The sequence below is a fragment of the Saccostrea cucullata genome, unplaced genomic scaffold (assembly GCF_032062105.1).
Source record: "Saccostrea cucullata isolate Sc308-1 unplaced genomic scaffold, CSIRO_AGI_Scuc_v1 ctg6956, whole genome shotgun sequence".
NCBI lineage: Eukaryota > Metazoa > Mollusca > Bivalvia > Ostreida > Ostreidae > Saccostrea > Saccostrea cuccullata.
Window position 1 is genome coordinate 1 of NW_026928575.1, and position 13287 is coordinate 13287.

The 13287-nt window shown below is 33.4% G+C and overlaps 1 protein-coding gene and 1 long non-coding RNA gene across 2 annotated transcripts; both read left to right on the forward strand.

Annotated features, from left to right (window-relative positions):
• Positions 1 to 2392: 2392 nt before the first annotated feature.
• Positions 2393 to 3222, forward strand: LOC134278003 (uncharacterized). Its single transcript, XR_009994364.1, has 3 exons — positions 2393 to 2425; positions 2701 to 2974; positions 3191 to 3222. It is a non-coding gene; the product is annotated as an uncharacterized LOC134278003 (long non-coding RNA).
• A 2004-nt stretch (positions 3223 to 5226) lies between these two features.
• Positions 5227 to 9837, forward strand: LOC134278004 (uncharacterized). The gene is made up of 8 exons (XM_062760305.1): positions 5227 to 5342; positions 5817 to 6452; positions 6646 to 6866; positions 7091 to 7183; positions 7626 to 7776; positions 8912 to 9150; positions 9425 to 9501; positions 9790 to 9837. The coding sequence occupies exons 2-8, from the start codon at positions 5870 to 5872 to the stop codon at positions 9824 to 9826; spliced, it is 1401 nt and encodes a 466-aa protein (XP_062616289.1). The 5' UTR covers positions 5227 to 5342; positions 5817 to 5869; the 3' UTR covers positions 9827 to 9837.
• Positions 9838 to 13287: the final 3450 nt, after the last annotated feature.

A 13287-nucleotide genomic window follows, 5' to 3' on the forward strand; every position in this document is an offset into this window, starting at 1 on the left:
CCCTATTCCGTATTCAAGGACCTTTGGAATGATCTCTGACCGAATACCATGCGTGACAGGTGGCAACGTGGCGATTTATCCATGATTTCAAGGAGTTCGGGGAAAGACAGTAGACTATACTTCACAGTGGTCGTGTGGCGAAATCGTCACCTTCAATTTAACCATTGAACTGTTGATTTTGTTGATTTTTTGTGGTTGATGTTGATATCTGTGATGTTTGATGTTGATATATGATGTTGACTTTGAAAATTATATCTTATATAATGTAAATCTAAAGCAAAATAATATAATTAAAAGTCAATTTGTGTTGAAATGTGTCCGTAGCACGATTGAGGTCAACCCAGCGTGCTACTTTTCCCGTCAGGGAGGGCACAACTTATGTTGATGTTGCGGGTATGCCATTTTGCCGGCTGCCCCACTGTTGTGTAGACCACTGTGGACAATACCTGCCAACTCGAATAAAACATTAAACTTAAATACTTAGCATAATTATTATTTGTTTATTATATATAGGTCTTTGATAACGGGTATATTATCTATCACAAATAAAACTTAACATAGTAATAACTTTAGGAAAAGAAAAAAACAAACAAAAAATAAACTAGATAAGAAAATAAACATTTCAAACTCACCGCTGCCAAAAAGTACTCAAAATACCGTATAAGTGGAAATTTTAGCGAGCCGCAAATTTGGCGATCTCTACCTAAAATCTGGTATTTTATTTATAGCGAGAAGTAATTTTAGCGATTTTGAAATGCTTGCTAAAAGAGCTATTACAATTAATACGCAATTAATCTTTAGCGATATTCAATTTTAGCGATGTCAGCACCCTCGCTAATAATGCCAAAATTAAATCCTCGCTACAAATTCTACTTATACGGTACTTTACTGTCCACACAGGAAAACTTCTCAAACACACCAAACATTCAGGTCAAATGCACACAACTATTTGTCTGGAGACCACACAGGTCATACAACAATTTCACTTACCCCCCGTTCACACATAGACGCCGCTTCTACTACGATCAAAGCGTGGCTGCCCCGTACGAAACTCTTAACCGTTTTCCAGCCGGAGTCCGGGCGGACTGAGACGGATTCCGGTTAAGTGCTAGGAGGACCAAGCCGTACCTAAGGCGGACATGGAAAACGTCTAAGCTTTAACCGTTTTCCGCCTCATATCTTAGGTGGATTCCACCTTAAATCCTAGGCGTATTTTTGTTAGACGTTTTCCGGCTTAGCTCTTAGACGGAATCTGCATTAATCTTAGAATTGTGAACAGTTTAAATTATGACAACACGTTTTATTCCTCTAGATGACCTTGTTTTCTTAAGGCACTAATGGGGGAGATATTTGTAAAAATAGTCAACATAACTTTTAATCAATTTATTTGACTTCGAGTATTATGCTTTGTATAACATTGAATATTGCGTTTCCTAGATGAGTAAGTTTTTTGTTGCCATATTTTATATACCAGATATACGTTTCCAATGCGCACCTGCTTGACCCCCCTCTACTGGGGCGGAAATTTTCAGGCAGAGCCTCTTTTTGGATGCACTGGTCAGTTTGATGCAGATTTTGAAAGTGATGACTGTTGTCAATTTGGTCGATGAATCTTTATATTTCATTCAGTTAAAAAGGAACTTAGGCAAGATGTATGCCTGCAAATTATTATTAAGAAGATGATTGTTCATTCGATATGTGTTTTTTGGAAAAAAAAGAGTGACAACTTTTAGTGTTATTCTACTGAGCTTTGAAGTGAAGCAAATTAACATCATGTGCTAAATGGACAGGGATGGACCTCGGTACAGGAATAAATGTGGAAAACAACGGTAAGTTGAATTTTAAGCCGTGTTTTTTGTTTTGTTTTTTCTTTTTCCCCCTCTCTCCCTTTTTTTATTTCGTACAGCCAAAATTTGGACTCCACCATTACTCTGTTAATTAATTCCAATAGCATTGAGGTCCCATATATTCACAATACACTCTACACTAACCCAGATCTTTAAAAAAAATGAGCATTAAATTTCAGGCGTCATTTCTTATTGCCAAATGTAGGGTAGCCTCAAGCCCCCCCCCCCCCATCACCCCCCCACCCCCACCCCTGCAAATTTTCTCAATATTATGAGTGTTTCCCTTTTGGAGTAAAATGTTAAAAAGTGCAGAGATAAAAGATAGGGAAAAAACTAAATTAATTCATTGTTCAATTTTTATATCCTTTTCTTATTTTAATGTGTTTTCCGGAAATATGATTTCCCATTAAAATTAGCGACCGTCACTTACTTCCAGTTTTAAAATCACGGTTGGAAATTTTGTTATGATTTGTGTCTAAGCACTGTTTTAACCAGTGGTTAGTGGAATTGTTACCGAAACACCCTTTTAAAAGTGTAGTTTGCTGCTTAGTTTGGATCAGGAGTCAGGTTTGAGATCTGTAAGTCACCATTTACATTCTAAAACATACATGGATAAGAGTATTATTCACATATGATAAATTGATATAAGTTAGATCTACATATTCCATGAGAAGCTATTTATTTATCATTTGATTATACGTGTTAATTAAAAATATATTTGTAGAAAGGGGTCTTATGTTAGTACCCTTTTCAAATGTATGAAAATTATGAAATAATTAAAACCTCTTTAATATTGAAATTGTAAATATTAGGATTTTCTGCAGTGCACTGAGTGCAGTGTTGTACATTTCAGCACTTCGACATGTACAAGTCCTTAGCGATTATGGCTGATAAAGATAAAATGAGGATAGCGGCAACTACAGCAAGTCAGGATGAAGGCCAGAAGCCACCGCCCATCCACCCTTTCCAGTAAACAGGCAATTCTGTTCTTCTTTGAGAGCTTGCTGAATATTCATGGGGAAAAGGAATGCAATCTAACACGTGCTTCATTCAAATGTAGTGGAGAGTAATGGGAGCCAGTTTATCTATGAACATAACTGGCTGATATCCACAGTAGGTTATGAGAGGTAAGAATACATGAAGATATCAGACAACTGATAGATATGAATGAAAAATTATTCTATATTATGCAAGTTTTAGTGTTGAGAAAAATCACACAGAATGTTTGCATCCTAGCTGATGTGTAATTCAAAATAGAATTCTAAAAGAAGCATTTTATTGAAAAATGTTGAAGAGTTTTTTTAAAATGACAAATTCATCTCAGATTTGTATTTTTTTTACAGACTTCATCATGTGTTGTGTGAAGGATGGCAAAAGGAAAGCTGGAATCATAAAAAAGATAGCTAGGTTATACCACTGATAACTTAGGAAGGAGAACAATAAAAATGACACACTATTTCCTTACAGACAGAAAGAATTTTGTGAAAATATTCAACCAGTTGTAAATTAACAGCTAATTGTTAAATCAAGTTTTGGTACAATATTTTTTATCTTTTAATTTCATGTGAAGGCAAGGCAGGACATTTTCAAATGTAAACATGTTTTGTAGTCATTGAATTTTAAAGAACTAGAAAATAAATGATATAATAATGAGGAACGTCGTGGGGTCGTCAGAAGCGTAGTATGATCGCAGTAGAGTCTTCATGATCGGAGAGCTCTACGCTCTCACCACGCTTATTTTGAACATGTTCAAAACAAGCGTAGCGGGATCGTGGCCAACAAGAATCGGGGTGAAGTCGTAAAGAGGGCGTAGTAGAAGCGCCGTAATCGTACAAGCAGCGTTGAAACATCGTAGAGAGATCTTCATGATCGTAGTAAAAGCGCCAGGAGAGCGTAGGAACTTACCAATCACGCTCATACAACGCTCCCTCTACGTTCGTACTACGTTCTCACTACGATCTCTCTACGTGCCTGAAGATCCTACGAAGACCTGCAATGACCTTACGCCGATCATATCACGACCTATCAGACAAGAGTTTGTTCTTATACCGCTGATATTTGTCCAATAATCATCTGTTAACTACATGTAAAGGGTGACACTATCTTGATGAACATTTACAATTAAGCATTTTCATATCTTGTTACAGTTATAATCATTGAAAATGTCCTAAACCATGTGTTAAAGGCCGGGAAAAAAAATGCGGTCGCAAAATATGTATCATCGCTAAAATTGTACTACAAAAATCTACAGTTTCAAGATATATTTACATCATCACCAAAATCATATTAGAAGCGTAATTCAATCGTAATGTGATCGGCACCACCGTGGCGACATCGCGGTACAGTCATCTAGGTCTGTGTAGCGTCGTAGTATGGTCTTCAATGTCGTAGTGGCAGCGTAGCGTAAACGCACTAGACACGGCTGCTTGTCGGCAATGGTCTGTGTAACATCGCAGTAGAAGCTTGTTAGCAGCGCGTTTGACGTAGGGACATCGTAGTACGGTCGTAACGAAGACCATAATTTGCCAAATCGCTCTATTTTGACGCCGATCGGCTGCGATCTGCCCCGATCCAAAAAATTTTCAGATCGTGGCTTGATCGGGATGATCGCCGTAGAGTCGCAGCTCTGTGTGAACGGGGGGCTAGGGTCATACCCCAAAACAATCAGAAATTGGATAAAAATGTTACGGACATATTTTTTAATAAAATAGATTAATAAGTAAAATCATGAAGACTTAATCGTTTAAAAGCGTCTTTTGCTTCTTTTCGAGCACCGAAGACATTATGTATTGAACAGCCCTCGTACAACAATTATGAAATAAACACAAACGCTCTGAAAATGCAGTTTAATTAGTTTGCAAATTCAATATACACACATTTTCTTTTTCTAATCTCTTCATGCATGTATCTCCGATTTCTACAAAAAAGAAAATAATAATCATAACACAAAATATAAAATAATGATATTCAAATGGTAGCAATGGGCGGGTGAGTGGGACTTGTTAGACTGCACGAAACAGAGCCTTGGAATGGATTTCTTATACATGTCTTTCATGGTCACTTAAGGCCCGTGCTATGAATATATGAATATTTATGTCAGGTTACCTTCCTAACAGTAACAGTCAATAGATGACGAGAAAAAACAAAAAAAGTGTTTGAGTAACATTTATAAATATGTAAATTTGCATGAAAGCCATTTTGGCCATATTATTTTGTGATGCCTTCTATCACTTTGTTAGTTTTGCAGTTCTTATTATATACAATGTCTTAAAATAAACGATCAAAATTTGTTGTTGACACGCTGCTCGGCGTAAAACAATTGTCAATCATTCAGTCCATGTCATTATTATATTCAAATGAATGTCTTTTATTAGAGGGATGTGTGTGTAATTGATGATCAGGCAGACTGCTATTTAAACGGATATATAAATCCAAATAATGCAACGGAAGTCTGTAATCCTTCTGTATCTACAGGGAATTGGACAGTGTTAAACAGTAAGAAAGTCATCAAAATATAGCGCAAATAACATTTTCATTAAGGAGGAAAAATTAAATTATGACGAAGCATAATAATACCGTATAAGTAGAATTTTTAGCGAGGATTTAATTTTGGCATTATTAGCGAGGGTGCTGACATCGCTAAAATTTAATATCGCTAAAAATTAATTGCGTATTATTTGTAGTAGCTTCTTTAGTAAGCATTTTAAAAATCGCTAAAATTACTTCTCGCTAAAAATAAAACACCAGATTTTGGGTAGAAAACGCTAAATTTAAGTCTCGCTAAAATTTCCACTTATACGGTATTGAGCAATTTGTCATGCACGTTCTCAAACCTTAAAGAATATACAAAGAAATGGTTTGCACGTTGCATAATTTTTCAGGATTGATTGTCACATTAGGAAATTCAAATACGGACTCCTGAGAGATTTTATCATTTTTTATTCGAATGTAATAAGAATTTAATTATAGGGACCGAAATCAAGATTCGAAGATATGGCTTCCTGAGTTTGGTTGGTAACAGAATGAACACCCTAACACCTAATGTTTGGTTCACTGTTTACGGCACAACACCTACGGGACAAGGTCCCACTGGTTTGGCTATCTGGTTAGATGGAGTCAACCAATATATTGATATGATCAACCAGTCTTCTCCATGTCTGCACGATTTACTTAAATGCAGATATGGATTAACTGTCATATTCAACCTGTACTTGCACGAATTCAGAACGAAAATGTATATCTTTACTAATGGTGGTGATGAAAAAGGTTTTTATGGAATGTCTATGTGGCACGAAAGAAAACGATTATTTCTGAGCATAAGTACAAAATCTAAAATTTGGAATGTTAACACAAAATTCATAACTTTACGAAAATACATAAAGATTCAATTTTCCTGGAGCCCCCAATTTGGAATTCGTTTATATTTTGATGATTTGTTAGTTGCACAGAGCAGTAGATTCTACAAAAGATATGCCAATAATCTAGCCGATAAATTTACTGTGGGTTGCTCCCTCAATCAGCAATACTTCTTTAGGGGAGCTATAGACGGCTGGAACGTTATTGAAGCATTTATCGATACGATAAAAGCCTACAATATAAGCTTTGGTGAGTACTTTCTGATGAAAAGTAGTTGTATAAAACAGGTTGTTTGAAACATTTCATTTTTTTACGTAGTCTGATAACATGGATAAGTTTGAATGTGAAGTCATTGAGATGTACAAAACAAAGACTAGATGTTCGATGTAGATACTTTGATTAAAGGTTACTTGATTGAGTACTTTTGTTTTTATTTTATAAGATGTTCCAGAGCTCACCGAAGACCCGATTCTGGAGTTCGTTTTAGATGAAACTTCACAAGAAACCAGATTTTTGTGTAAAATTAAAGCGGGTCTTTCTGACATTGAATACACCGTACGATGGTACCAAAACGACAAGATCATCAAAGAAGAAACCCTGATCGGCAGAACAGTGGCGTCTTTAATGGAGGACGATATTGAACAACTGTTCTACGAGGATCAGGTATAATACGGAATCGTTGTCCCTTGCAATGAAGCAAAGAAAATTAGTCTTGTTCAGGACGTCATGAAAGTTTGATCTAAGAAAGAGATTTAAAAAGAAATCAATAAAAATAAATACTTGTTATTCCTTTTTACATTTTTTTCTCTTACTATTTTTATTTTGGAAATAATTCAGTTATATATACTGTATGTATGATATTTGTTTTATTTAAAATTTTTACACAGATTAAATGTTCTGTTTCCCCTTGTGTACCTGGAAACTGTGAAAGTCTTCGAGGATCCTGGAAACACAGCAACGCATTCATTGCCAAAGTCAAAGTAATATATACCTTATTGCAAACTTTGTTTTCCCAAAACTGGTTTCCACTGAAGTTTTTTTTAATTTTGAAGGAATAACAACGGAGACTGAGTGCGTTTTATCGGTTCCGTAGAGTACTGATTTTACTTTTATTACTGAAAAACTCAAAAGGAACATACTGTAATAATTATACATGTAGTTTTGTGCCTTATTCGTTTATTGTCGCAAATTCTAAGATAAAAACATTTTATGTTACTAAAGAAAATCATATGTTACTAAAATGTTTATATTTTGCCAAAATAGTAAAGTATCTCATGATAACTAAATAAAAAAAATTATGACGCGAACAAGGTATTTAATACCGTAATTTACATAAAAAAGAAAGAGGGAAGATGATTGAATTTATAGTTATAATATAAAGAACTGTTGAAAAAATTCTGTTATTTTTTCTTTTAAATTTAGGTAGTCAGTGAAACGCAGATTATTATACATGAAAGATCAGGGTATGGTATGATAAACGTCACCAGCAATATTCCACCTACACTTTTCTGTAGTAAAGAGTCCAGGAATATAAGTTGTGAAGTCGCCATAACTACAGAATTAGCAAAATATTGTAAGTGTTGAAATAACTAGTTTCCAAATAAATCTTTAAAAGACAAAGTTTATTTTTTTATTCTGGCAAATTGTTGATATTTTGAGTAGGCTTGTTCCATCTTAAATGAAAAAGTTTACTGAATTTGAATATTCAAGCGAGTTTCACCGAACAATAGACCATATGATGGCCTTTCTCTCGTAAAACTTGCGTTCCGAATGTTCGACTTTTTCCTGATCACTCGACCAATCTATAAGTGAGGGAAAATTAACTCTATGCTATAAAAACCATGCTTTCTCTCAATGAAAAATAATGAGAAATTTACAATTAGGGGTCTTATAAATTGTCTTCTACACAAGAATGAATGCTTCTAAATAATACATGTATAAGGAATGTTTTTAAGTTAAATGTGAATTACTGGTATGTAAATCACACTAAACTTAAAACAAATCTGCGTGATTTACACACCAATAACCCACACAAAACTTGTACTTTCCTAAATGTATTCCAAATGGACATCCAAAAGTAGAAAATGGATACGAACATTATGAACTTATCAACAATTTATGTCCAATGACTCCATGGCACTTGATCTCACTCCTGATATTTTTTAAGTCCGTGTATGCTCTGCTCCTATTTGTATTGTTTTATGGACTTTTGAGCTTGAATACTGTTCGTTATCACCATATATTTCATCCATGAAAAACAATTTTAGAAAATCGGAAGAAAATCAAGTTTTGCTCACAACAATATGCATCACCTTTTAGGGAAGAAATATTATTTATGCCTACCTGCCCAACTTCCGTATAAGAAGAAGAATCAACTACCATGTAAAGAATAAAAGTGATCATTTATTAAGGAGTACAAATCATAAGAACTTCACAATACATAATAGCATATAAAAGGTCATAAAAAGACACTGCACAAAAAAATGATGTGACAGGTACAAAAAATCTAACACTCCTTCAATAAATGACAATAAATCAAAAGACATATATGTACACAAAATACTACAAAACTATCATGCATTTGTATCCTGAGAAATGGACTGACTAGTAAAATTATTATGCAACAAAATTTTGGCCATTGAAGTTCCATGAATCGCCTGTTACAAGGTAGCATTATTGAATGGTTTGATGTTTTATACTATACACAGGGTGGGATTTGAAATGCCCTGGGTCGCTTTGTCCAATTAGCCAAGTGGTGTTTGGTGTGTTCAACTCACCAACTTATCAACGACCTTGTTCTCACCTGATCACCACGGATACCTGGCATTCAGGAGTAATAATTCCAGTGAAGGCTGCAGTAGATACGCTTATGGATGGAGATCAGACAAGATTTATTCGTGTATTTTTTACGACTGTGAATGAAACTAAGCTGATTTCCACTGTTCAGGTATGAAAAGCTAACGAAAAGAAATTTAACCAGTGATTTTTGTAACAAAATTAAAAGTATTTCAAATTTTATAACACTAGTAAACTCTCAAATTCAAAATTTGTTTGATATGTAGCATTATACATATATCACATGGCTTAGAGGGTGACATACCAGAATATTTGCCCCGAGGTGACAGGAAAGCCCTGGAGTGTTATGTCACTCGATGCCGAATGCTAAAGGTAAGATTTTCTACAGGAGTTTGTATTTAATGAAACATTAAAACTTTTTCAAGGTAACAGTTGTTGATGAAGATAAGATAGCAGTGTGTTCCTCAATAAATGACCCACATATCACAACGTTTGATTCGAGGTATGCTTCATATTTGAAGAGTTCCAAAACAATGATATCGATGTTTTACTCACCGTAGCGATTCTAATCAACTTTCAGTTTTGTATAAAAACAAATATTCGGGCTAATTGTCAAACGACGTCAACTTTTTTTTCATCTTGTACTCAAAAATATTTTAATTCTAAAGTGTTAGTTTTATAAAACCTAAGTATTTTGAGAAAATTAAATGAAAAGAGAGACTTACATGTGTCATTGATTATTCTTAAATTTTATCACCTTTTACATTTTATTACATACATCAATTTTAAGGTACTACGACAACTATTTGGAGGGAGAATTTATGTGACACCCACAAAGTCATTATCTTGAAGTAAGTGTTCAGATATGACTGGTGACCTTTTATCGATAAATCTATATAAAAAAAGAAAGAACTTTGTTACTCCTTTCAGTTATATATTTTCCCGACTAATGTCCATTGGTTACTCCAAGGAACATTATATATACAGGTGTATTTTTTATAAATACTATATCATATTTTAAAAAAACTTCCCTTTACATATATTATACTTAAGAGTTTTATTAAACTCAAAAAGCATTGATTTTAACCTAAAAGTTAACGTTAACATGGTAAACAAGAATCTTTTATTAGTATACTGTAAACAAGTTATTTCACGTTTCATATTATATAATATAGTTTTGTGTATTTGAAATTAATCTGTTTTGGACACATTAATCAAGTGGAAAACACCTGGAGACAAATTTTTGCAAGGAAAAATGCGTGAAACTCATGGACATTTCTCAAACGCGAATGAAAGTAATTATCATTCTTGTGATTTAGTTCTAAATATAAATATTTTTCCAAAATTTTGTCAGATGAAGAATTACTACTGTAACATGTAGTGACGCGGTCTGGAAAAATTGTAGATGTGTGCGGCCCTAATGCTGGGGCCAGACATTTTTCTAAGATGTACTAGATGGATGAGTATTTCTAAATAGATCCTATCAGAAAAAAAGACTTAATTTATTAAAATCACATTTTTAGTGTTTCAATATTTTCAAAAACAATATATGTGTTTGTACATGTATATAATTAATTTTTTGTTAATTTTTTACATTAATGGGTTCTACAGAAACGGATATATGGAGAAGGTATATAGTCAAAACAAATCAAAGTACTGAAAGTACTGAAAAGCGGTTAGCATGCTTTTCATCGAATATGTACAGTGTACAATAACAAAAAATGCATTGAATGATGACATTAAAGTAAGCATGCATATCTTTTTCCAATGTCATCAGCGAAGAAGCAGACACGCTGAATTTTGTAGTACTTAACTAAATGGTAAAACCAATAACATCCCAGACTGATGTCACAAATGTTTGTGTCAAAATATCAACCTGAGATTTTCAGTTTGAAAGACTGGAAGTTCAATTTAAAAATTTTCTCCCTAATTGTCTCCATTGGTGGCGTCCAAAAGTGCTCAGAACGAAAAAAAAATCATGTTGATGTTGCAAATTTAATTGGCTTTCATGGTCTATTGATTCTGAAATTAGGTAACTGTAAAGGCTACTATAGCAAATAACTCTAAAAGAAAATAAAATGATAATTCAAATTCTTTAGATTAATTGGTTTGGAGTACTGTACATAGATCTTTAGCTGGCTAGTCTGAGAAAAATGGATGGACGAGCAGAGAATTAATTAATTAATTAATTTCAGAGAGCTTCAGTTTCGTAGGCTCACTGCGGGTCAGCAGGTGTGACCTGTCATTGGGGATGCTTACTTCTCCTAGGCACCGGAACTTTCAAGGATCCGTTTTTCTTTTGAGACCGATCACTGTTCATTCTATATTTTGATACAGATACTGAGTACATCTGTTTGTTAATATTATGAACTATTTCTCTCACAGGAAGAAAGACAAGTAAACAAGATAATAAAGTTTTAAGAAAATGTACATTTTTGACTTTTCATACAATTAAATGTTCGAATAAGTAAATGGTATATGAAAATTATTTAAAAAAGAGTCTTACAAGATATGTATAAACGAACATATACTGAGTATTTGGTAAATATTTTTCATGAAATATTGTATAAAAAAAACGTGTGAAAAGGAAAATTGTTGTTTAATCCATCAAAACTAGTATTTTAAAAATTCAAAGGTTCACTAAAAGTCAGTGTATAAAAAACAATTTAATTGTCCATTGCAGGAATAACCTAGGTATCATTGTCACTTTCTTCAATATGTCGCATAAGCAATAAATTGGTTTTTTTTTTTTTTTGGTTTTTTTTTTTTTTTTTTTTTTTTTTACTAAAAACAAGTATGCGAATTTCTATCAATATGCCTGTAGGCATCTGTATTTTAATTTTTATTTCTTCTCAAAGGCTCAAAATGATAATTAACAAATTGGACAAATTCAAATTTAAAAAGTATTTTTACAACTTATACCTTGCATAGGAAATTAACAAACTTTCAAAAATAATCATTCATTAGATATAATTTTCAATTTGTGCTAATTGTCAAGATTTTTCATGCCTCTTTTTTCTGTGCATATTGGTTTCAAATATGATATTTCTCGCTATACATTTCTTCCTAAAGTTTAAATCTAACGCGTTGATAATGTTATCAGCTAAACTTCATGCTGACTTCGAATTTCGTCACAGGGCCCGATCGCCATCAGCTGATGTCACGGAAATTTAATCTCGACACCAAATGCTCCTATACATAAACTTTTTTTAATACAACAATTATAAATTTATTTCATTGACAAACAAAATCAGAAAAAAATTAAAAACCGAAAGATAATGTTGTTTTGATAGTCTTGATTTTATTTAACATATGTTATATGTGTTAGAAACAAATCATAGGTACTAGGTAGAGGCTTTGTTGAAGTTTCCGTTGTCGATAGGTAGCGCTTTATGGAAGTTTCCGGTGTCGATAAAAATCGGACACATGCCATAAAGCGCTAGCGAAGCTAACCGCTTGAAAATAGCCTTTTCGTATTATATTTACATTATCTGCATAAAAATAACGTTAGAATGCAGAAAACACAAAAATAAACAAGCAGCCCCCAGCACAATTTAAAATAGAAGGGGCACTAGACTAGTTATATCTCTACATATGTCTAAAAAGTCAAATTATATATAGTTAAGTGGGTATCGTCGAAATTTTAAAATTTTAGAGCATGTGATTATAGTACTTTTATCTATAAATGTGCCTTATTTAATGAGGCAACGTATCATATTCAATAGTTTTGAACTGTTTTGACCGAATTGGTCGTAATAGAATATGGTTTTTGCAATCAAAGGTCGGCTGCAAACAAATACAACCACTTCAAAACTATTGAATCGACAGGTGTCCTTGAAGACATGCAGCCAATTAAGGTTTCGTCAAAGGTCAACATATCTAAAAAAATATTGTTACGATAGCTCCAAAACTATGTATGGTATAAAGTTGAAACGTTTACAGTTGATAAATATATCATTGATTAATAGATAGAAAGTATCACTTGATAACAAATATTTTAAATAAAGATTTGTTTGGAGAAAAATTGTATCAGAAAATGTGCATATTTTTAAAAAAATGCACCCACATTATTCTGTCCTTTTTGTGAAAACCATCATTGCAGAAATAATATATGTTTATCATTGAAGGGCAAGTTGGACATGAATGGTCTCTGAAAGGCTGTTATTGAAAGCATGACATGTATAAAGACAAGACCCCTATAAAATCCGCCATTTGCAATGTACTTTCACTTTCAAGTCTTAACATTTGGACAAAATAAACAGGGAAAGCAACTTTCCAGAGACTATCC

Excerpts from the sequence above, each read along its gene's own strand:
- LOC134278004 (XM_062760305.1), top strand. The coding sequence starts at position 5,870 with ATGAACACCCTAACACCTAATGTTTGGTTCACTGTTTACGGCACAACA. Across the intron at positions 7,184-7,625 it reads CATTCATTGCCAAAGTCAAA|GTAGTCAGTGAAACGCAGAT; the intron begins GTAATATATACC and ends TTTTAAATTTAG. Across the intron at positions 7,777-8,911 it reads TACAGAATTAGCAAAATATT|GGTGGGATTTGAAATGCCCT; the intron begins GTAAGTGTTGAA and ends TACTATACACAG.